The 25,048-nt window shown below is 45.0% G+C and overlaps 1 protein-coding gene across 1 annotated transcript in view; it reads left to right on the forward strand.

The window, feature by feature from the left end:
* SEL1L3 (SEL1L family member 3) overlaps nt 1-25,048 on the forward strand; it is a 100,767-nt gene that overhangs the window by 44,843 nt on the left and 30,876 nt on the right. Inside the window, exons 10-14 of the mRNA XM_060103549.1 lie at nt 8,539-8,750; nt 9,912-10,091; nt 18,418-18,537; nt 20,787-20,927; nt 24,603-24,665. Coding sequence (XP_059959532.1) covers nt 8,539-8,750; nt 9,912-10,091; nt 18,418-18,537; nt 20,787-20,927; nt 24,603-24,665 — 716 coding nt within the window. The remainder of the gene's footprint in view (nt 1-8,538; nt 8,751-9,911; nt 10,092-18,417; nt 18,538-20,786; nt 20,928-24,602; nt 24,666-25,048) is intronic.

Raw genomic sequence — 25,048 nt, forward strand, 5'->3', positions numbered from 1 at the left:
TCTGCTGCTGGCCTGAGCTGTTTGGTCCTGTTGACCAGTAGACTTTACTAGAACATCCTCATCATGTTACATTTCTTGTATCTGAGATAAGCTACAAGAACAGACTCAAGGATCAGATGTTGGCTGCTTAGAATTCTTGCTGTAGGAACTGAGTAGGTGCAGTAACAAAGATAAGGAATGAAACCGTGTGAGTAGCTTAAGTCACTCGTATCACAACCTTCCATTCATTCATTCACTAGACAAGTATTGACCAAGTGGCCCAGGATAGGACAAAGATGAGGCCATGTTTTGAATGAGAGTGACTTAGGTTAAATGCAAAGCATTAGGAAAAATGCTCCCATAGCTCCCACAAAGGGAATTAATTGGTGGAATTATTTTTTTCCTGGCATTAAAAAAATATATATGACAGCATGAGACAATGGCCTGTAATTTCGGGTTCTTTGCGACAGACTCACCCTTTTCTTGGCAGCCTCTCCTCACATATACAGCCAACTCTACTGCCAGGCTGCTGCACGTGCACGCTTCAGACGGCAGCGTTTTCCCCCGACACTGTGTGATTTTAGATGGATCATCTGCTCTCCCTCTGAGCCAACGATGTACTTCAAAGGAGCCATGAGAACGGTGCAGGGAGTGCAGAGTCGGAAGCTTTCAACCAGTAGGAGTGTCCTCTGCATTCCGCCCAGTGAGGTCAGGAGTGGTCACCACCTTCTAATTGTTCCCAAAAGATTGAGCTCTATTTTTCTACTGCAAAAGAGAATCCCCAAATATTTACACCCTCCCTCTTTAAGGACTGTAATTTTTTTAAAAATTTGTGGTAAAATGCACATAATTTAAAATTCTCCATCATCACCATTTTTAGGTGTACCCTTCAGTAGCATTAAGTACGTTCACATTGTTGCACAACAGATTCTAGAACTTTCTTATCTTGCAAAACTGAAACTCTGTACTCATTAAACCACAACTCCCCACCCTGCCCCTGCCCCCACCCCCAGTCCCTAGTGACCACCATTCTACTTTCTGTGTCTATGAACTTGACTCTTCTAGATACCTGATATGAGTGCAATCATACAGTATTTGTCTTTGCATGACTGGCTTATCTTGCTTAGCATAAGGTCCTCAAGGTTCATCCATGTTATAGCATCTGTCAGAATCTCCTTCCGCTTTAAGGCTGAATAATATTCCATTGTGTGTCTATACCACATTTTGTTTATTCATTCATCTGTTGATGGACACTTGGGTTGCTTCCCCCTCTTGGCTATTGTGAATAGTGCTGGTTTGAACGTGGTGTACAAGTATCTCTTTAGGACTCGGCTTTCAGTTCTTTTGGCTGTATACTCAGAGGTGGGCTTGCTGGATCATACAGTAATTCTATGTTTAATCTTTTGAGGAACCATTATCCTGTTTTCCATAGGGGCTGCACCATCTTACATTCCCGTCAACAGCATACAAGTGTTCCAATTTCTCCACATTCTCACCAACACTTGTGATTTTCTGGGTTTTTGATAATAGCTATCCTTATGGGTATGACGGGTAATTTATGTTTGTAACTTATATACCGGGGAAAGTCTGGTTTCATAGGAATGAAGAATGTAATGCTCTCATAAAGTGACAGTGTCTACGAAAGAGCTTCACAGACAGAAAGGTACCCTATGGATATGAGAGATAGAGTCGCCCGGATAGGGCTCGTCTCATCTGCCTTGACTTACAGCGCTTTGATCCTATGGGTGTGTCCATTACTCGCTTGACTGCAAGCTTGTTGAGGGTAATGCGAGAGGTATAAGTATCCCACTATGCTTCCTATTCCTTCACAGTGTCTGCAACGGTGCTGGGCATACGTTAGCTGCTTAGTTATCAATCCTTCTTCCATATGACCCTATACAGTGCATTTATGCCCCCCTCCCCTCAAAGAACACACCTCAGCCACCCATGCTCTTCAATTTGCCTGCCTTGCAAGCAGCCTTCAAGTCCCAGCTCAAACACTGCCTGCTCACATCGTCTTTCCTGTCCCCCCAGGCAGTCAGCTCCATCTCCCCTGCCCCCCTTGCCATTTTGTAGGTGTCCCCTTATCAGTACCTATCTTACCACATTACAATATTGATTTGCCTGTCTGATTCCACAGTGGAGCTCAGACATCTTCAAAGACAGCAACAGAATCTAGGTTTTCTTTGAAGACCCTCAATAAGTATTTGTTGAGCCACTGAACACGCTCCAGATGAATAAGTTATCTCATTGGAAATACTAAAAACATCTTTTTGGGTCTGTGAATCAGTGAAGGAACAAGGAGTTTAACTTCCAGGAGATACAAATTCAAGGTCTGCGCTAGCTAAGCCATAGCACCAATCCAGACCGATGGAGTCTGTGGGCTTATTTGCCTTTCCTCCACATTTTTTTCACTTCTCTCACACTTCCTTAGCCTGCTTCTCCCTCAGAGGCTGCTGTCCTGGCTCTGAAGACGCCTCTGCAAATATAGTCCTGTTTGCCAGGTCAGCCAGGATGCTGTCTCTCAACTCTCCCCTGACAACAAAAGTAGGCCAGGGGCTTCCCTGGTGGCGCAGTGGTTAAGAATCTGCCTGCCAATGCAAGGGACAAGGGTTTGAGCCCTGGCCTGGGAAGATCCCACATGCCGCGGAGCAACTAAACCCGTGTGCCACAACTACTGAGCCTGAGCTCTAGAGCCCGCGAGCCACAACTACTGAGCCCGCGTGCCTAGAGCCCGTGCTCCGCAACAAGAGAAGCCACCACAATGAGAAGCCCACGCACCGTAACGGCAACGAAGAGTAGCCCCCGCTCGCCGCAACTAGAGAAAGCCCGCGTGCACCAACAAAGACCCAAACTCAGCCAAAAATAAATAAATAAGATAAATAAATTTATAAAAATAAATAAATAAGTAAAGACATCAGTGCTCTTGGGGCACCCAGCTGCAGCGCACACAGATGTAGCAGCCAACCCTTCCTGCCACGGCTCTGCATCCTGATTTCCTCGAGTGGCCCAGGAATGCTCCTGTGATGCTCTGTCCTGAAGTTCACCGCTGTCCAGGCTCTGGGGGGCATCTGACACAAGACCCCATGTTCAAGACTTCAGGGGGGGAGGGGGGAGGGAGACGCAAGAGGGAGGGGATATGGAAACATATGTATATGTATAACTGATTCATTATGCTATAAAGCAGAAACTAACACACCATTGTTAAACAATTATACTCCAATAAAGATGTAAAAAAAAAAAAAAAAAGACTTCAGGGGGACCATTCTGCTTGGTCAACCTCTGTGTTGTCTCCTGGGGAAACTCCAGTTCTTTAGGAAAATGGCTCTTGTCAGAGCATAGAAATTGCCCTATTTGCATTGGGGCTTTTTCTAATGCTAGGCTGGTAGTATTTTAGTATGCATGCCTTTTCATCCTTTAAGAAGTATACTGGCTGTTTCTTTTTACTCTCCTCTCACACCTTTCTTGACAAAATGGAACGCTTTCAATTCAAAAACCCTCTGAATGGGGCTCTGGCATCAGGGAAGAGAAACGGTGAGAACCAGCTGGTAAGAGGTGGCAGGAATGGCAGAGCTAGGTGGGGCTCCAGGCCAGAGAGCTGGTATGGCAGGAAGGAGCAAGGAAGGACACAATGGCCCACGTGCAGGGGTCTCGAAGGCAGGGAGCCCCAGGTAAGCGTGACAGGTGAGTGGACCAGCACTCCCTCCAGACATTTGCCCTGAGGCCAGAACTGTTTACTTCCTTTCTTCCTTTCATGCTGGACTGGGCACCTCTGAGCCCATGGTAGCTGATGACTGTGGCTACAGAAAGTCCAAGGTCTGCCAGCAAATGGTTCTCGGGAGGAAGCCAGGTCTGAGGCTGGGCTCCCCTCCCAGGGCTGACACCATCTGCATTGTTCCTTCAGGGCCACAGCCTGACTCCTGCCCCAGGCTTCAGAGAGCAGAGTGCAGGGGACGAGGTTCCTCTACACAATATGCAGACGGGTGCTGGCTGCACTATCGTCCCTCTAGCTTGTTTCTAACTCTTCTTATTTTTGCCAACAATTGCAATGTTTATTTGGAGACTAAAACGCAGAGCATGGAAATGGTAGAAACACAATGGGGTTATTTAGTAACTCCAGGATCCTGTGTCCTTTAAGAGCTATGTTCACTGTTGTTCATTAAAGGACCTTTATCTTATTTTTTTTAATTTAAGAAAGCATCTTTATAGTTTTAAAAAAAATCCACGGAGAGAGAGAAAGAGGCAAAGGGAAGGAGGGAGGGGGCAAGGAGGAGGGAGGAAGAGAAGTTACATGTATAAAACCAGACAATGTGCACAGGACAGAAAAGTACAAGTAGTTTACTTCTGAGAGAGAAATAGGCCACTTCTTTGAGTCTCGGGAGCCCAGTGGAGCTCATCAAATGAGAATGCAAATGAAGGATGTGCTGTGTTTTTTTAAATCAGTAAACTTGGTGAAGATCTTTCCTTTTCTGGGTAAATGATATTTTCTCCTTTCACATTTTTTTCCCTTTTCAAACTTCTTCCCTGGATGCATTACACCTTTTGGAAGCTTGAAGCTAAAAATAACTTTCCTGTTGTTGTCTCGTTCCCCTCATAAGGGATAAGTCTGCCTTCCTTCTCCCAAATTCTCCATCAGAGGCCGCTCTGGCTCCTTCAGTAGGTGACTACCTTCTCATTTTCTGCTTTTTGCCTCTTTTAATGATGAGTGTGGGCTTCCCTGGTGGCGCAGTGGTTAAGAATCCACCTGCCAATGCAGGGGACACAGGTTTGAGCCCTGGTCCGGGAAGATCCCACATGCGGCAGAGCAACTAAGCCCGTGCACCACAACTACTGAGCCTGCATGCCACAACTACTGAAGCCAGTGTGCCTAGAGCCTGTGCTCCGCAACAAAAGAAGCCACCACAATGAGAAGTTCGCACACCACAACGAAGAGTAGCCACCGCTTGCCGCAACTAGAGAAAGCCCGCTCTCAGCAACGAAAACCCAATGCAGCCAAAAATTAAACAAAACAAAACAAAACAAAACAAAACCAATGATGAGCGCACAAATGGTGACCTTGTGGTATTGCTGGAAAAAGGAAAAAAGAGCAAAATAAACAACGCTGTGCTACTCAGGGAGAATAAGAGTTAATGGTGGTGGTGCCTTTGTTTCCTTAGCTTCTGGTGTAGGAAGAAAGAAAAATGGGAAAATGGCTCCTACTTCTATTTTGTTTGTTTGTTTTTCATTACTCCATTGATCTCCATAAATAAGGCATGTTTTTTAGTTATAGATCTACTAGAAAAAATGCATATGCTAAACCTGTTGGGTGAAATTAACAGTTTCATTAAATGGATTTTTCAATTGCCAGTTTTACAATACCACCAGTGACATCAGAGCTTCGATTTTGTGCCACATTTGGAATTCAAACTTTAAAGAATGTGCAAAACGAGTGGTTTTCCTTTAGAAGTATTATTATTTTATTATTATACTCACTAGTGCAGAAAATTGTCTAGATTCTTTTGCAGAGAAAATACTGATTGGTAATGTCTGGGGGGAGTTAAGAATTTTAATAGGTAAAAGAAATAATGAAGGTTTTTCAACCTGCCTCCGTTTCAGTCTGCAAAGTTTTCTTGTGTGTTTGCTAAGGATATGAACTTTGTGAAGGATCGCCCTCCTGATCCTTATTCTCCTGCAGTCCCAGCGATCTGGGCGATCACAGTAATGATTGCTTGGATTCTGTGCCAGAGGTCAGCAGGGCAAGTGTTTCATTTGGACGTGCATTTGGCTTGGAGTCTCTTTTCTCCTCTGAGCCCCCAAAGCCCATGTCTGTGGGTACTCAGGCAAAACTCATCATATTAGATATTTTTCTAATGCCTATTTTATTTTATTTTTTGTGTGAAATGGCTTTTTTTTAAATTAATTTTTATTGTAGTATAGTTGCTTTACAATGTTGTGTTAGCTTCTACTGCACAGCAAGATGAATCTGGCAGAGCAGGTAAGGCTGGAATGAATCGTTAACAAATTGTTAATGTTGCTTTGCTCAGAGTGTGCACAGAGGGGTATCGGAGATGAGTATGTATTTAAAAGTAAATATATGAATAAGTAAGAGTAGAATTTACTTTGCAACTCCATCTGAGTACTGCAGTACATACCAAACCTAGCGGAGAAAGTTCTTATCCTATCTAATGTTTGGGTAGGATGGAATTTTCCTCTCAGCTATGCAAAGGGAGAATCCAAAAGGAGATCCCCGGCCTCCTGGTGGAAAAAAGGGTTATTATTCAGATACATCCCAACAGATGAGCAGAGGGAAATGCTCGAGGATGTTCATTGCTGTGTTGCTGGTTATAGCAAAAGCAGTGGAAGCAACCCAAGAGTCTAAAAATAGAGAACCGGTTGGAAGAACGGCACTGCTATAGAATGCAATACTATTGAAACTTTAGGAAGAATGAGCTTCTGACTGCTGTGGACAGGTATTCATGGTATGTGGTTAATTTAAAAAAGAAAGTTGACAGATAAACAATGATTTACTGTCTAGCATAGGGAACTATACTCAATATCTTGTAATAACCTATAAAGGAAAAGAATCTGAAAAAGAATCTGTATATATGAGTCATTTTGCTCTACACCTGAAACTAACACAGAATTGTAAATCAAATATAGTTTGATAAAAAATTACACTCATAAGGGAAAAAAAGTTGAGAGTCCAAACCTATAGGGGCTTTTTGGAAAGAAAATGTATATGTATATAGGCAGATAGATGTGTAATGAATTATTGTCTATGCCAAGGAAAAGTCTAGAAGTATATACACCAAGCTTTCAACAGTTTATCTTCACTATTAAAGAAGATTTGGGAGAGAGAGGACTTCTGTTTTTGTTTTATACAAATCTATATTATTTGATTATTATTATTTTTTTTTACAACAAGCAGCTATTTCTTTAGGGATTAAAAACAAAACAGAGGAGCAAACTCCATGTGTTTAGTTAAGGTGTTGTTTTTAGCACCTACCTCTTGGGATGGAGAGTAAGTAAAAGCAGATCCAAGCTGCTGCCTCTCAGAAACCTGGAGAGGGCGGAGGTGAGGGGTTCCAGGAGCCAGGAGATGGGACTGCCTTAGCGCTGGGTGAGGGGATAGGTGGGCTCCTTTTCCACAGCTCAGCAAGTGAAGGCATGTGCCCCCCTACCAGGGGCAGCCAGCCTGCCTGTGTGCCCAAAAGGATAGGCATTAACTCATAATCCATGGTTTGGGTTTCACAGGTTCATCCTTGGATCCCACTGGCTTCTGTGTTGATGCCTTGGAAGAGGTATCAACCTCTGCCGAGGAATTGCCCTTAAATCCAATCTCAAATCCTCTCATTGAGAGTTTTCCCACATTGGAGACTCATCTCTGTTCATTCCTTGATGGAGCGCTGATAGAGTGAGTCTCTTGTTGCCTCCTGGAAGTTGTTAGTAACATTTTAATTTGGGATGGAATGAAGAAAATCAAAGAAAAATGTTGGGTATAATTCTTTGGGGGAGAAAATTTTAGTTTTAAATAAATTGACCACATCTCTTTAAATGGAAATTGTACCTACGCAATCCTATATAGCTGTTTGTAACATAGCATCTAGTAGATGCACAGAATAGAATTGTAAACGTTCATTGGCTGAATTAATAAAACGAGAGATGAATAATGTAGATGGACTTTAAAAGACTGTAGTAGATTATAGGGCCATATAACTTGCCCATTTGGACTTAAGAGTTTAACAATTTATGGGAGAATTAGGTAAAAGGAAGTATCATAGCTTAAAGCAGTTGCGTAAAGAGGTCTCTACTCATGGTGGCAACTGGCTGCCCATTAGTCAGGAGGTAGGTGAAGCAGAGTGAGTAGGAATCTTGCTTTTGTGACCTACCAAGCTGGATTCTAAGCTTGGCTCAGCCACTTGCCAGCTTTGGTAACTTTGGACAAGTTAGTCGACTTCTCCAGGCTTCAGTCTCCTCATCTGAAAAATGAGGACGCTAATAATAGTACTTACCTCTTAAAATATGTTTGGATTACGTGACATAATTTGCATAAGACATTCAATTTGGCATTTTATAGGCCCTCAATAAAAGTTGACTCATTCTTTTTATTGTATTTAGAAACCCACAAGGAAAACTGGAAGCAAAAGATGATAAGAAAGCATCTCAGAATAAGGTTCTTGTGCTCAACTTTTTACAGCAGCACCTAGGAACTATTTCTGAGATAAAACACACCCTCCTTCAGAGTCTTAGAGGGAAAAAAAAAATCTCTCTGGCAGTTTTAGTGGTCCTGACTTGGTGGTGAGTTACACTGAGTAAATTACTCTCTTGAGGCGCTCTCTCAGCTATAGAAGGCACATCCTTTTCTCCAGGATACTAGGCTGTCATTTAGTGCCAAAGGAAAAGCTGTTTACAGAATGACACCCCCAACGGGCTTGATTTACCTCCCCAGAAGCTGGTATATATCAAGTCACTGCAGGACCAACCATATTAATAACTCAGGTGATTTAGTTGGCTGTTCCCACTTATTTTGTCAACCCCATGGTAGTTAATTGTGTGTTCTGTGAATTGTGTTATTTACAGTGCTGAGGAACCAAAGTGAATCCATATTAGAAATTGGTGGGCAGATATTCGAGAAGGCTGTAAAGAGACTTTCCTTTGTTGATGGTCTTCACCAAATTAGCTCTGTCGTCCCCTTTCTGATGGATGCCAGCTGCTGTGGATACCATAAAGCATCCTACTACCTCGCAGTCTTTTATGAAACTGGATTAAATGTACCTCGGGATCAGCTGCAGGTAGAGTATTCACAGGCTCCAGGAACATCAGTTACCTGCCTTATATTTGCAGATTAAGGCTCTCATGCCCCGGGTGGAACTGGACATGTTCATTTTCCCTGGAGTCCTTTAAAAACTTTACACTCGCGCTTCCCTGGTGGCGCAGTGGTTGAGAGTCCGCCTGCCGATGCAGGAGACACGGGTTCATGCCCCGGTCCGGGAAGATCCCACATGCCGCGGAGCGGCTGGGCCCGTAACTATTCTGGCTGTGGATCCAGCATCCCATATGACATTTTAGCTAAGTGAAATCATTTGGATCTCTAAGCAAAGTATTGTCACATCCAGCCTCCTGTCATTAAATTAAATGTCATACTAGATGGTTTTGTGGTATTGAATCCAAATTTATTATGCAACTTGCCTAACATTTGGAATCGCATTTTTATAAGTGCTGCTGAATGGTCCCTGATCACTTTTAGTTTTTGTCTGTGTACATGGGATTGTTCATCCTGGATTTGAAGAGGCTCAGACTGTTTAGACCTTCCCAGGTGGCTCTGTGTTCCTTTCACTTGACTTCTTTGTGTGTGTCTCTGGCTGTAGAAGCTCATGACTGATGGCATGCTTTCCCAAGTCCCTGAGGCAGTCCCCACCAAGGTGGAATAGGGTAGAAGATTCTAGCCCCGTCTCTGTCACAAAATGGCTGGTTGACCAAGGACATAGGACTTCAACTTTCTGAGCCTCTATTTCCTCGACTCTGAAATGAGATGGTTGGACCAGTTGATCTCTAAAGACCCTTCCCAACACTAACGTTCTGAGAGTGTGAGGTTGGGATGTGGCCCACTATTCAGATCATCTGACCGTAGGTGACATAGCTGAAGTGGACCAAGATCCTTAGAACAGTCGTCAGATACACAAAGAGATGCTATGAGGTAAGTCAGGGGAGGACTCCCAATCTTCACTGAGAAAAGGACAAAGGAATTTTCAGCTGTTAGACATTGAGAAGGACAGATAGCCATTAGAAAGCTCTTGTGTCTTCTTTTCTAACGTTTTTAAAAAAGGCATGTTAACTTGTTTCTGGAATGACTAGGCTCATATGTAGAGGTGAGGCCAGATGACCTTTCTATGTTTAGGATTTTATGACCCTTTTCTATAATCTTGTGAACACTGTCCATTTCTTCTTAACAGGGCATGTTGTATAGTTTGGTTGGAGGCCAGGGCAGTGAGAGGCTGTCTTCGATGAACCTTGGGTACAAACACTACCAGGGTATTGATCACTACCCCCTGGACTGGGAGTTGTCCTACGCCTACTACAGCAACATTGCCACCAAGACACCTCTTGACCAGCACACGCTACAAGGAGATCAGGTATGAGACAGAAGTGGGTGGAAACAGTTATGGCCCTGCTTACTAGAGCTTCCTGAATGGTTTTATTAAGCGTCTGCACCTGTGGCTGGTTTATTTGCTGGCCTTTAGAGTACAGGCATAATCCAATGGAGAGAAAAGCTTTCTTGCATTCTCCAATTCATATTTTCTCAGTGTGTTCTCAGGCTGAATGCAAGGACCATCCTACATCTATGCGTGAAAAGCGTGAAAAGCTTTTCATGAGTGAGAGGACCAGTATGGGGAGGGTAGATAACGGCCCTGGACAGATTTTGATTTTGAAAAAAATGTGTACCAGAAACATAGGCATTTTGTCTTTGTTCCAAAACCATGTGAAAGTGGTGGGGTCTGGCGATATTAGTCAAATTAAGCGAGGGCAGTAAGCCAAGGGCTCCTCAATATGTCACAAGCAAGCGAGGTCTACATAACGAAGAAGCTCCATCCCCAGCTGTGTTCCCGCTGCCGGACACCTTGAGAAGTGTCTGCCCGTTGCATGAGCCTCAGTGCTCACAAGTGATGGACAACAGGCGATGTTTGAAGACCCTGCCCCATCCTGGATTAAGGACTGGATGAAGGGCACTAACTCCAGCCCCTAATTTTGCAGGTTCCCATGTCTTATTGACTCATTAGGCAAAGAAATCAGTGGTTCACATCTGCCCAAAAAACAACATGTTACATTGGACCAACTGATGGTTTGTTTGGGGGACCATGAATAAAAGGGTGTATAAAGGTGATAGTGTAAGAATAAAAAGAAAGCTACCTTTAGATGATGTAGATTTGCATCGAGCAGGAGTAGATTATGACGTGGTTGGCTTCTTGGCATGTATTTTTCTGTATCTCTTTCTTCAGAATGGTTTTAAGATGTTTTGATGGTCACAGCACTTGAGGTAGTTGAGTTAAGTGCAAGTAGTCTGTACCAGGAGATGGCAATTTTTTTCTGCAAAAGACCAGATAGTAAATATTTTAGGCTCTGCTTTTACAGTCACTATTGCAGCTACTCAACTCTGCCAAAGACAATATATAAACCAATGGGGTGCCTGGGTTTGTGCAGCCATAGACAGGAGGTTACTGCATGGTCAGATTTGGCCCTGGTTTAGGCCATAAACCCTTAATTTTCCCCCTTATGCTTGGTGAGTCTGGATTGATAGCAGGATTGTGGAATCTTAGGCAGAGCAGCTAACTGGGAACCAGACCATTCACTCTTCCTCGTGCTGCTCCTGTATTGCACTCAGAAAACCCCAGTGGAGGAAACTTGTGCTTTGATCATTGGAAATGAATGGTTTCTGGAAAAGAAATCTACAGTGGCCACTGTACAGTTATGATACATGTTGTCAGTGAACATTAAACATGAATCAAGCTATAAAATGCCCAAAGGCTGACTGTATAGACATTCTAATTCTTTTAGAAAATAATGATTTCTTCTGAATAAACTTACACACTCTTATCATGGTCATCTGTATTCTCTCAGAGTATATAGGCTATGTGCAAAATCTGACCTCAGTTTGACAGGAATTTATTTATTAATTGATAAAGTTTTTTTTTTAAAGAATTCTTCTGAAAACACATTCAAACAAAATCAAGCCACAAAATAGTATTTCCATTGTTCTGCTAAGCCTGAATGTGTTAATAAAGCCCTGTATGTATATATTATACTTTTAGGAATTCTAATTCAGCATAATTTAGCAAGGGGAGACGGTTTGTTGCTAACAAGCTCCTTTTCTTTTGAAGATTTGGCCCATGAAGTGTTATGATTATGAAAGAAAATGTTTAATTGGTCAGAACCAGAGAAGATGAATAGAGAAGATCCATCTTGCAGCTGGAAAGTCGTGTGATTAAGAGTCATAGATAGGAATTATACAGTTAGAAGAGTTGTATCATAGCTCATTTTCTTAAGAATGTGTAATTAATGGTTTCTTGAGAATTTAAGCAGGTGTCATACATTGATTTAAATGTCCTTTTGTTGAGAGATCTATTAATTCACCAGCAGCACATAACAAATGAGGAGATATGGAAAGCCAGACCCCTAATTAACAAACCAAGGATCCGTCAGTAACTTCTTTCTTGATTCTTGTTTCATTTTCTCTTTTATGTAACTCATGGTTCCCATCAACTTCATCTTCTTTATTCATAATCTTGCTTCATGTCACTTCTTTATGATTCAGGGGGACTCTGCTTCAGGTTAAAGAGAAAGAAGATGGTAGGGTTTTTTTTGATTTTTGGTTTGTTTTTGTGGCTTAATCACAAATGGATTCCTTTCATTCTCTTCACACCTCAGAATTTGCTCTTCTGAAAGGTTTGGTCCTCAGCCTTCTCTGTCTACACCTTCTAGAGGGCAGGTGGTCTCATCAACATCCCTGGTTTCAACTGCCCTCCACATACGGATGACATGCACATCTTATTCTCAGGCTGAGGTCTTTCTTAAAACCCCCGTCTGCAATCGTAACATACCACAAAGGGAACACACCACCTCCTCCTCTCTATTCCCCACAGACACCTCAACCAATGGCACCATTGTCCATGCCAGCAACGGGGGAGTCACCTTTGATCACCCCATCAGCCTACCAGCTCTAATCCCCAACAGCGTTACATGCAGCTCTCCTTCATCATCTCTCCCCTGAGTGACTCTGACAGCCTCCTGTTCTACTATGAGTTATGGAATGAATTGACCCTAAATTCATATGTTGAAGCCCTCACCCCCAGTACCTCAGAATGGGACACTGCATTTGGAGCTAGGACCTTTGAAGAGAGGATTAAGTTAAATGGAGTCATTAGTGGCCCTACTCCAGTATGACTGGTGTTCTTACAAGAAGAGGAGATTGGGACGTAGATGAAACAGGGGGACAGCCATGTGAGGACACAGCTAAGGAGAGGGGCCTCAGAAGAAACTAAACCTGCCACCATCTTGATCTTGGACTCCCAGCCTCCAGAAGCGTGAGAAAATTAATTTCTGTGGTTTAAGCCACGCAGTCTGTGGCGTTTTGTTATGGCAGTCCTGGCAAATGAATTCACCTCCTAACTGGCCTTTCTCTTGCCAGTCTTGTCCCTTCCCATTTTCTTCCCACGGAGGCCAAAGAGGGCAGTCAACAGTGGAGGTTCTCAACCTGACTGCACATCAGAATCACGTGGGGACTCAAAGAATACCTCTGCACAGGCTCCACCCCACAGTCTTATTGAAGTGACAGAGGGAGGGTCCAGGCATGTAATAGGCGTATATATGTCTATGTGCATGTGTGTATTTAAATAGCTCCTCAGATGGGCGTAATGTGCAGTCAGCGTTGAGAAGTACTGAGCCGGAAGCACTAAGTCCAGCTCATCACTTGGCATAGGAGATGTTCCTTGATCTGGTTTCTCTCTGCTTCCCCAACCTCAGCTCTCAGCGATTCCATGTTTGGCCTGCCCACCCTGGCAATGCCAAGCTTTTGGTCACACCATGCTGTCCACAGTTCCTGGCCCTGCTCAGTCTCCTCTGCCTGGTTTGCTTTCTCCACTCCCACCCCCTTTTCCTGCCTCCTGACCCCTGCTCCTACTAGGATGCTGGGCTCAGACACCACCACCTCCTTGGATCTTCCTTTTGCTGCACCACCATGGCGCCCGGGCACATCCCCGCCATTGCTCTATGATGGGTGCTGTGTACAGGTCTCGGAGCCAGCTCTCCCAGTAGACTGTGAGCTCCCTGAGACAGGCACCTTGTCTGTTCACGTCGGTGACCCCAGTGCCCAGCCCTGTGTTTGACATGTAGTTGGCACTCACTGTTTACTGATGGGATGGTGGACAGCATGAGAGTGCTGAGTATCCAGTGATGAACACAAAGCGATCACGTCTCGTTGATTCTCTGGTGCTTTTTGATGCAACCAGTGTTCATTGTTGAGGGCAAGCACCCAGGCACTTGGCTTTCAACTCTGCCCCTCTTGCATTCAGCACCGCCTTTGTATGAGGAACACCCCGTTTGGGGAATCTTGGGTACTTGCTTCCCTGTCTCCATCATTACACCTGATATTCCTCCACTCTTACTTTAAAATCCCTAAAATGTTAAATTTCAACAAAGAAAACTTACCCCCCCCATTGGAAGCCAAACATTATAGCTGATTTTTGTTGTTGTTGTTGTTGTACCCGGGCCTCTCACTGTTGTGGCTTCTCCCGTTGCGGAGCACAGGCTCCGGACGCGCAAGCTCAGTGGCCATGGCTCACGGGCCCAGCCGCTCTGCGGCATGTGGGATCTTCCCGGACCGGGGCACGAACCCGTGTCCCCTGCATCGGCAGGCGGACTCTCAACCACCGTGCCACCAGGGAAGCCCTATAGCTGATTTTAAACACCCTAAGAGGCAGGTTCCTCATGGTGGTGTCTACAGGCCCTGAAGGAAGGAGTGGTTTAAGTGTAGGCTCTGAAATTGCCCTGCTCCTGAGTTCCCAGGAGCACTGGCTGGAGCATTATAGTTCACGACTTGAGAGAATGCATATGCTCCAGAAAATGGGGGGCCGCTGAGAGCCTTTTCTCTCCAGGTCCAAATTCCACCACATCCTTCACCCTCCCTACTCCCTCCCGGCTCTGCGCTCCATCCTGCCTTTCCTGTGATTCACTGCAGACAGCTGATATGATGTGAACACTGCCCTTGCAGCCTATAGGCTGAGCAGAGAGAAAGGAAATAAAGCGTATGAAGAGTCAGGGTCTGTGGGACAGTGTGATGCCTTCTCTGACACTGGGTCCAGGGGCATCTGAGGACTGTAGAGTCTCTGGACATTGGACCTCCTCTAACCTGGTCAGCCGGTTTTAACCCTACGGTATAGGCTATGAACTGCTCATTCTAGAGACGTTGATTTTACAACAGAGCAACAAAAGCAATCCACCTCCCCGGGAAGGCACAGAAGATTCCAGAACTGGTCAGTCTGGGACTCTGGGTCCCTGTCAGCTTCTCCCCAGCTCTGCCCCCCACCATGGTCCCCACCATTCCTTCTCCACACTAAAGCTTCTTCTGGGATTGGTCACTTTCCCATCTGAGGCATCATTCCCTGGTCTCAAAATGTTTGATGATGAACAACCCAACACCGCTCCCTTTTAGGGGTTGTTCCTTCATCAGATGTCTTCGTAGATGGTTGGCTTTCGCGGAAGGCCTTGGACATGTGGCTCTGACTGGTGCTGGATGCCACTCTGGGGACCCCAGAGCTGTGAAGACACAACCACCGGCCCAGGTGTGGCAGGCAGCTGTGGTGTGGCTCCAGGGCCAGTTTGCCTGGTTCAGGTCCCAGGTCTGCATTCACCGGGTGTAAAATCTTGGATAATCGCACTCACTCTTCTGTCTCTGCACAGCTTTTTCACCTGACTGTCTGCACCTCACATAGCTTATAGCATGTATAAATTAATCGTATGATGTGTGTTGAGTGGACCTCAGCACACAATGTGGATGCTCTCAAATGTTTCCAGCCCCAGCACTCCCTCCTCAAATCTGTCCCTTCCATCTTCAAAAAGCACCGAATTCTCTTAGATAGATCTTCATCCCCCCAGTGTAAGGCTTTGAGCTGTACAAAACTGCAAATACCAAGAAGAGGGCTGACATCCTAAACCGCTATCAGCTCTTTACATGACAGAATGAACTGAAGACCTAAAAAATGATGAGTTACCATTCCTGAGAGCTTCCCAGAGGCCAGATGCTCTGCTAAGATCTTCACAAACAATCTCATCTGATCCTCATGCAACTCTATGAGGTCAGTACAAGTATTGTTCCCATTATACAGATGGGGCAACTGAGACTCAGGGAAGCCAAAGAACTTGCCCAAAGTCACACAGCAAATGAGTAGTAGAGCCTAGATTTGAACCTGGATGTTACTAACTCTTCACACTATAAAAAATAATGGCTAATAGGTGGAGTGCTTTTGATGTAGATACCACTCTAAGCTTCATTTTTATGGATATAGAAACTAAGGCTCAAATAAATAAAGTCAGTGGCCCAAGGCCCACAGGTAGTTGGTGGTGAGTTAGAATTCATGTCCACTGGGTCTGATGCGAAAAGTTGTGCTCTTAATGGCCCTGCCCTACTGCAAAGCTCAATGGTACTACCCAGGGAAGCAGGAAGGGGCTAGGTCAGGAGACAGTGAGATAAAAGACAAAAGAGTTCCTTCTTCAGAGTGATGCATGGTTGCCCAGGTGCCCTGCAAACGTGGCCTTTGCCAAGACCCCTCTCACGACACTGTTAGATGGAGTTCATTATGTATGAGGGGAGACAATGAAACAGCCCCCATCTGCTTCTCCCAGATGCATGAGTCATTCACAGGGTGGTGCAGCTAGGTGAGGACTATGGACCCCACAGCCAGCCAGCCTGGGTTTGATTCCAAAGTTTGAAGAACATAGGTAAGTTACTTAACCTTTCTGGGCCTCAGTTTCCACATCTGTGAAATGGGGATATTGATGGTGAATGTCTTGTAAGGTTGCAAAGATTCAGTGAGTCATTCTGGGCCAAGCAGTTGGTCGCCGCACACAGTTCTCGCTGGTGATTATGATCTTACCACTGCCAGAGAGTAGCAGAAACACCTAAGAGTATAAATCCTTGCAGGATAGAAACTCTGGTTTCACGTGTTCTGTGTTTCATTCAAGTCCCATGACAAAGTTAAGGAAGAAGAAACAAAATAAGGAAAAGAAGGAAATTAACCCCAAATCAAAACACCCAAACTCTCCACTTGAACGAAAAACTTCTAGCTGAGAATTCTATTGTTCTAGCAGCCTGAGCTTCAGCCCAGGATTCCAGAGCCTTCCCGCTAGAGGGTGACATCATGGGGGAGCCCATCAGAGCCTGTCTTTGGAGTCAGACCAACCTGGCTTCCAGGGCTAGCTCTACAGTGTGACCTTGAGTTCATGGTTTCACCTTCTGAGCTTCAGTTTCTTTACATATAAATTGAGGACACTGATATTTGGGCCACAGCCCTGCTGTGAGGATTAAATGAGAAAAACATTTGTTAAACACCCCGCACATACTTGGTTTCAGTCAAAGGTGGTGGGCATCATTATTCCAATTGTTGCTGTTTGCTGGGGGGCGTCTCAAGGTTAGACATCCAGCAGGAATTGATACCACTGGGTTCCTATCTCTGTCCCCAAGTCTGTCCCCTACTGCCCCTGAGAGGGACCTTTGGCTCCACATGGCCACAGCTGGGTGACCCTCTCAGGAATGGGCTACAGGCTAGTGCTTGTGAATCCAAGTCATTTTCTTCACTGACAAACAGAAAGGGTCAGAAGGGAAATCAGGCCTGGCTCCTTGTTCTCTAAGGCTTCTTCCCAAACGCATGCAGATTCAATTTTTTCACCATCTGCTTGTGGCCTTGAAGCCCTTCCCAGGCACTCCTGGTACTGTTAGATACCGTTCATCATGTATAAGGGGAGACTGTCAAACAACAAGGCCATTTTTTGGATAAACAGCCAAAATTTATACATAAAAATGAGTCTTGGGGCTTCCCTGGTGGCGCAGTGGTTGAGAGTCCGCCTGCTGATGCAGGGTACACGGACGGGTTCGTGCCCCGGTCCAGGAGGATCCCACATGCCGCGGAGCGGCTGGGCCCGTGAGCCATGGCCTCTGGGCCTGCGTGTCCGGAGGCTGTGCTCCGCAACGGGAGAGGCCACAACAGTGAGAGGCCTGCATAGCGCAAAAAAAAAAACAAAAACAAAAATGAGTCTTATTTTCTTCAAAGGAGGCAGATACCTGGGAGGCTGTGTGCAAATTCAAAACATTTTGTGAACTTTCCCTTTGATTCCTCTTTAGAGCCTCTGGCACATTCTTGCTCACATCCTCAGAGTTAATATGCCCTCCTCTTTTCAGTGTAGATTTCATTTTGAAATAGCCGAAAGATATCGGAGGCCGAGCCTGCTAAATAAAAAGGGTTGAGTCATGCAGGATACTGACACTTTGGGATAAAAAAATAATAAGGTTATACTTAGAAAATATTGATTTACTTTTTTTTGATGCCGTGTAATCTGACTCTGCAATCAGCAGCACAGAGGTGGACTTCTGAACCAGCTTGAGAGATGGAAGAGGAAGTGGAATAAATTTTGTCCTCCGAAGGAAAACACTTTGATAGGAACAAAAATACCCATTTAGATATAGGACATGTGATCCATTCATTTAAAAAAGAATTTGATCTCGTGGCTCTGTGGACACACCTCATATTTCAATTATTCATATGGTTTTTACTTGAGCAGTTGCTGCTTTAAGAACAATGTCATGCCTTTTGCATGCCCATATCATTTAGATATTTTCATTCTCCCTTCTTCTCCCCTGCTTCCCTCCCTCCCTTCCTTCCCTCCTTCTTTTCTTCCTTCCTTCCCTTTTAGGCATACGTTGAGACAATTAGACTAAAAGATGATGAAGTTCTCAAGGTACAAACCAAAGAAGATGGAGACGTCTTCATGTGGCTGAAGCATGAAGCTACTCGAGGCAATGCAGCGGCTCAGGTAAAAATGCGTTCCACAGTTTTGGAAAGTCTCTCAGCCACGACAGACCAGGTTACACCATGATAGTAAAGTATCCCAAACCTAGTGGCTTAACACAACACCAGTGTACTGTTGTTCTCTGCTGTTCTCACTACATGTCCAATGGGGGTGGCATGGGCTGTGCTCTCATAGTCCCCTAGGAACCCAAGCTAACAGAGGCTTCACCAAAACATGCTTCCAAAGCCATTGCCGCAGGATGACGCCGCAACACATCACAGGCTGAGTCTTAACGCTTCTGCTCAGAAGGGGCACGAGTCATTTCTCACATTTCATCGGCCAAAGGAAGTCAGCTGGTCACTCTTGACTTGAGTGAGCTGGAAATGTAGTCCAACCGGACCCAGAGGAGAGAGAGCCATGATATTTATGATCAGTCCTAAGACTACCATCAGACATTTTAGTGCATCAGATAGAAATAAAAAGAAGCATCTTGGAGTGCAGGAGAGATTAGGTGGGCATCGAGAAGGCCACAAAATCAGCTCGGAGAATAATAGAAACTCTGTGTTGCATGTAAGACCAAAAGGATCGACCTTGTCTCTTGAACATGTTTTGTCTTTTCGATAGACCTGTAAGAGGTACAAGAAAGAGCAGAGGGCTGGGAGGACCCCCCAACCTCCGACCCCATCTGACTTCTTGCCCTGATTTCACTATGAAGAAAAGTCCTTGTGGGAGCCAGCTAAGGCTGATTGCACTGGAGGAAGGAAACCTCCTTCCCTAAGGATGGATTTAGCTTTTGCTTTGTGTTCCCAGTGAGCACAGTGTCAGGAAGAGCCTCTGCTCTGGGTCTGCCAAGCAGGCAGAAAACCAGAGATGGGAAAGAGAAAGAAAACCAAAGAACGCATTGACAAACAAACACTTCAGAGACCCTGTAGTAACGGGTCTCCCATCCCTCCTTAAAGGTCTTCGTAGCATCTCAGAAGATGCTTTCCTGGAAGTTATAAGGTTTTCTTTTGGGGAGTGGAGGATGGAAGAGAAGGAGATGAGAGGAGAAGTAGAAAGAAGGAAAGAAAATCAAGGCCCACAAGGGGCCAGAATGATAGCAATGTTGCCTGTGCCTCCGTCTTGGGCTCTGTCCCTGCCTGCAGTCTTTCTAGTTCAGGAAGGAATTCCAGTGCATAGTTCAGGAAATGCTGCTGCCAGATTTCATGAGTGCTCCAGAGCTAGTGTGAACATTCCTAACAAAGACACTTCTTCCCTCCTTCATTCAGCAAATCTTTGTTGCGTTGCTTCTATGAGTTTCTGTTGAGTTCTGCTGGGTGGGAGCTGGGGGCACAAGGGCAGACAAATAACGTCTTGAGATTCCTACACCAAAGACCCCCAGCTTCGATTGAGTCTAATGGTGGAGCCAGCCATGTAGACAGATGCTGGGATAGTGCTGTAGCGAGATGCCCTGATATGGATGTGCACAGGCCTCCATGCTGTTCACTGGGCCAAGAGGACGCACAGTACCTCCCAAGGAGAGGGCATTTCACGAGAGGAAACAGTGTGGTTGTTGATCCATCAGCTCTGGCCTGGGCGCAATAGATTCCTTCACATACACACACACACACACACACACACCCCCCACACACACATACACACACCCCCCACACATACACACACACCCCACACACACATACAGGCATGCACAAACCCCCCCACACACATGTACACGCCACACACATACACACCCCACACAGATACACCCCCCCATAAACACACACACACACACCACACACATACATATGCACCCCACACACACCACCCACCCCTACCCCCCCACACCCCCCCACACACATACCCCACACACATACACACACCACCCACATACACACACAGACACCACCCACACACCCCCCACACATACCCCACACACATACACACACACATACACCCCCCCACACACACACCCCACACACATACCCACACCACGCACACACACCCCACCCACATACACCACACACACACCACACACACATACACACCCACACACACACACACACACCCTGTCCATATACACACACACAGTTTCCAACTTGTGTTAATGACTTGTATTTACACCAGTTCATCTTCAGTGCTCTTGTACCCAGGAGGAAGATAACATGTGTCTACTTAAATCTTGGTTCTCAATATAAAAACATTTTAAACTAGGTTTGCCTTCCCCCCTTTTTAAAGTCTTGTTTATTAAGCATAACACAGGAAAGTCATTATTCTAAATTGCTATTGTCTTGAAGCAACGGTTGGCCCAGATGCTGTTCTGGGGCCAGCAAGGCGTGGCCAAGAACCCAGAAGCGGCTATTGAGTGGTACGCCAAGGGTGCCCTGGAGACTGAGGACCCTGCGTTAATATACGACTATGCCATCGTGTTATTTAAGGTAAGAATCACTCAATTTGTGCCAAAATTGCACAATTTCTATCAGACTTCCCAAGTGGTTTCCTGTAGGCATGCAGGCAATCAGGGAGCCTGTAACTGAAGAACCTTAGGACATGCTTCTGTCAGTCTGGATGGAAAGGGGTATTTGCTGAAAAGGCAAAGTCAGAAGCAGTTCCCTGGTCTCGTTTTTAATCATTTGTCTTAGGTTTGACACCTGGATTTGCTCTGCTTTTGCAAGAACTGACATTCTGGAGCAGGCACCCATATTTTACAGATTGGTACACGGCCAGCAGCCCCAAAGGTGCTGCAAGTTCTCTATCAGGCAGAGTTATCATTGAATTATAGCTAAGACCAAGTGCATGTTTGGGCTGGATCCCAACAGTCCCATTGATCGATACAAAGATCTTGGTTTTAAGCCAACAGGAGAGCAGTGGGACAGATGGGAAGTGCATTAGCCCAGGAGATAGAGGATGGAGTTCAAATCTCTCCTCTGCAACGGTTAGCTGCATCCTTGGACTTATCCGATCTCATGAGACCCTGGTAATGACCACAGATGGAGTGAAATAACCTAAGGAAGGGGCTCCAAGAACTGTAAAATGCTTTATAAAATAATAATATTTCACATTGATTGATGCAGTGCTTATTACCTGATGTACATGTATTAACACATTCAATCCTCGAGACAACTTTGCAAGGTAGGTATCACGGTGTATTATGATAGCTGTTTATATGTGTGGAGACAGAGGCTCAGAAAGGGTTTGTAACTTGCCCAAGGTTGAACAACTGATGTGTTTCAGACCTGGGACTGGGATGCTCTTCATCCCTGAATGCAGAGACATCAATTCACCAATCTTGGGAAAGCTGTTGGCTCTAGTAAGGAAACCCTTCGTCCCTATGTCCAGACCCAATGGAGGCAGCTGCCCACAAAGAGCGAGTGTCTTCAAACAAGGACGTGGATACACGTGGCTGGGCTCATCTCCAGAACCACAGCTGTGGCCGCTCACTAATTAACAACCATGACTCTTGCTACCTTTCTGGCCCTCCAAGTCTTAAAAACCTATTGGTTGTTATGGTTTCCAAGTTTAGAGCCCAGACTTTTTCTTTGTAGTCGTTAAATCAACATAGAAATGGTTTGACTCTTAGCTATATGCCAATGCATTCGTATATTTATATAATAAACACCCATTCTGGGTTGACAAAATGCTAGACTCTGTGCTAGATGGAGGGACATATGGATGCATGAGCCTCATCCTTGACCTCAGGGGTCTCAGATACTCGTGGGCAAGACAGAGGACTGAGACAGGCACAGAGGAGAGGCACCAGTCCACCAGAGTTGGGGCTGGCCACTGCCCGAAGTACAGAGAAGAAAAGGCATGACTCAGACATTACTTCTGCCCACCAGGAGCTTGAAATCTAGAGGGAAAGCAAAAGATATAAATAAATGATACGGGAGGTGACAGGATGTTTCTTCAGGGTCTGATTTCCCAAACCTTAAAGGTTTTTTGGTTTTCCTGCATTCTAAGTTATCTCTGAGCGGGAGGAAGGAAGCCCTTTATCTACATCTCAAGGCAGATTTTTACCTCTGGCCAAAGGTGTCTTTAAGTATTTTCAATGTAAAAAAAAACCCATACAAAAAAATGAACTTTCCAAACATGAAGAATGGCAACATGCTCTCGGCTTGTTGTCTTGTGTGGATATTCGGCTTATTGTATTCAAAGATAGCGCCATGATGACAGCTATAGTTTGTCCAAGATGGTCAGATACATCCCATTTCACATCCACATGAGGATGGAGCTTGGACTTTTACTGCAGCAACTGTCCTCCATGGATTCATTCAGTGGATGAAGTTATTGAGCACTTGCTATGCATCACGACTTTATACTTCTCTCACTTTACAACTTCCAGTACTACTCAGACTTGTGCATAGTGTGTAGTCTTTGTGCAAGAACTCACCCCACTTCTGATTATATAATTACACTGGAAAATCCCTGGCCTAGAACTCAGAGTATCTGAGTTCTGGTTGCAGATCTAACTGTGAGGTTTTGGGTAAGTCAGCCCCTCTGGGCCCCAGTTTTATTCCTTGAAAACAAAGAAGTTGGAGAAAAACTTTGAGTGCAACCAGGTTCTGACATTTCATCATCCTGGTCGTTCCGTTGCTTTCCCCGAAATCCAAAAAGCTTGTCTCATTGCTTCCATCCAGTTACTGCAAACAGCCTTCATGTCCTTTTGTCTTTCCTCTCTCTCTGTAATTAAACGAAGTAATGGTGCACTTCTGAAAAATATTTTCATCTTCCACTTTGCTTCAGCTCATCGGTTTTATGAAATAGGTAAGTTAAAATCGAGTAGAAACTCATTGTATGTAATTTAACCTTTATTTGGATTCACAGTTTTATTTTGGGTCCTGGAAAACTACAAAGACAGATTCTGCAGCATGTTTTCTGTATCCTGTAAGGAGGTTACGGATCATTATACTTTCTCAGCATGGGAATTAAAATATATAGGAGAAAATACAGCATGGCAGTTATAAACTTGGACTCTGGAGCCTGGGTTCACATCCTGCCTCTACTCCTTGCTCACTGTGTGATTCTGGGCAAGTTTCTCTGATGAGAAAGATAGCAGCACCCCGGCTGGGGTTGGGAGGATTTGATATGGCAGGAGAGTTCTTGGCCCACGTTAATTAACACGGGAATGTTTGCTAGTGCTCTCTTCATTTACTGTAGAGCTAAGAATTTAAATAGAGTTAATAGCTGTATTCATTGCAAAGCCCTCTAACATTATATCACATGTGACCCTGTCAAGCGCTGAGTCTGAGGCCAGGAGGACTCCATGGGCTGTGTAGGTCAATAACAGACTCTAAGTGAGCTTGGAAGCATCAGGGTTTTCATCCGGCTCTTCTCACTTGCCATGTGCATGGTCAGCGCTATGTTGAGAGAGCCCTCAGGGTCACCCCCCCCACCCCGCTCCACCCTCACACCCACCATTTTTCCATGTGGTCCTGCAGACACCCCAGCATGGTCCCACGGAGTTCTGCTCTTGTAACAAGAACTCCAAGGCCACATCTCTCTCTGTGATGCACAAACCACCTCTGCTGGAAAAACTTGATTTTGCTAGAGGAAGCTTGTCAGTTTGGTAGCGTCTGAGGGAACAGATTCTAAGGGGTCCTGTCTCCCTCACCACTGGCTCTCGAGCTGTTTCTGAAGCCAAGGTGCTCCACCTTGGGGACTCCCACGAGGACGCTGGAAGGTTGCAAATGACAGGCTAATAACTCTTGACTGTCCGATGCAGATAAAGTTGTCTGTCTGCTCGCATATTAGGCAATCCCCAGAGAAACACAACCAGGATGACCAGACTCAGTTAACCTTATTCATGGCTTCTCCCAACAGCACCTGCGGATTGACGGGAATGTGATTCCCTGGACCATCAATGGGGGATTTTTATGGATGCTAAGCTGGGAGGGTGAGGTTTATTGCCTCTCTTCTACAAATCTATGCAAAATAATGATGATGATGATGATGAGGTAACAGCTCTGTATATAGAAATCTTCAAGATTAGATTTTTAATTGAGAAGGCTTGGGCTTTAGTATCTTCTATTGAACACTGACAGGTGGGTGTGATGGTTTTGCGTGCAACTCTGCGTTTATTTTCTTCGTGATCATTGCTGTTTATCATTGTTTAGGGTCAAGGAGTAAAAAAGAACAGACGGCTTGCCTTACAGCTGATGAAGAAAGCAGCTTCCAAGGTAACACTTGTGCATATTGTCAGAGGGAAACATTTCCGCCACACACACCCATACTCTTAAGTCGAGGAGAGTGAATGGCCAGCCTTCTGAAGAAGGTAGAAATGCAGTGGGGAGGGAGGGGTCACTGGCATTGCAGTGATTAGTCATTTTTGAGCTACAACATATACAGAAACCTGCACAGTGAGGACGGCAAAATTCGAAAGCCAAACTCACTTTCCAGTCAATAGAATTCAGACCGATTTTGTTTGAAGGCTAAAATTATAATCAAGGGCTGCCCTAATAACAAGCAGCAGCAGGGGGGCTCTTTGAAACTGAATGGGTATAAATGCCATTGAATTAGGAAAACCTAAAGCCTGAATCCTCTAAGTTTAACCCTGTTGTGT

Source organism: Mesoplodon densirostris, chromosome 1, assembly GCF_025265405.1.
Source record: "Mesoplodon densirostris isolate mMesDen1 chromosome 1, mMesDen1 primary haplotype, whole genome shotgun sequence".
Lineage (NCBI taxonomy): Eukaryota > Metazoa > Chordata > Mammalia > Artiodactyla > Ziphiidae > Mesoplodon > Mesoplodon densirostris.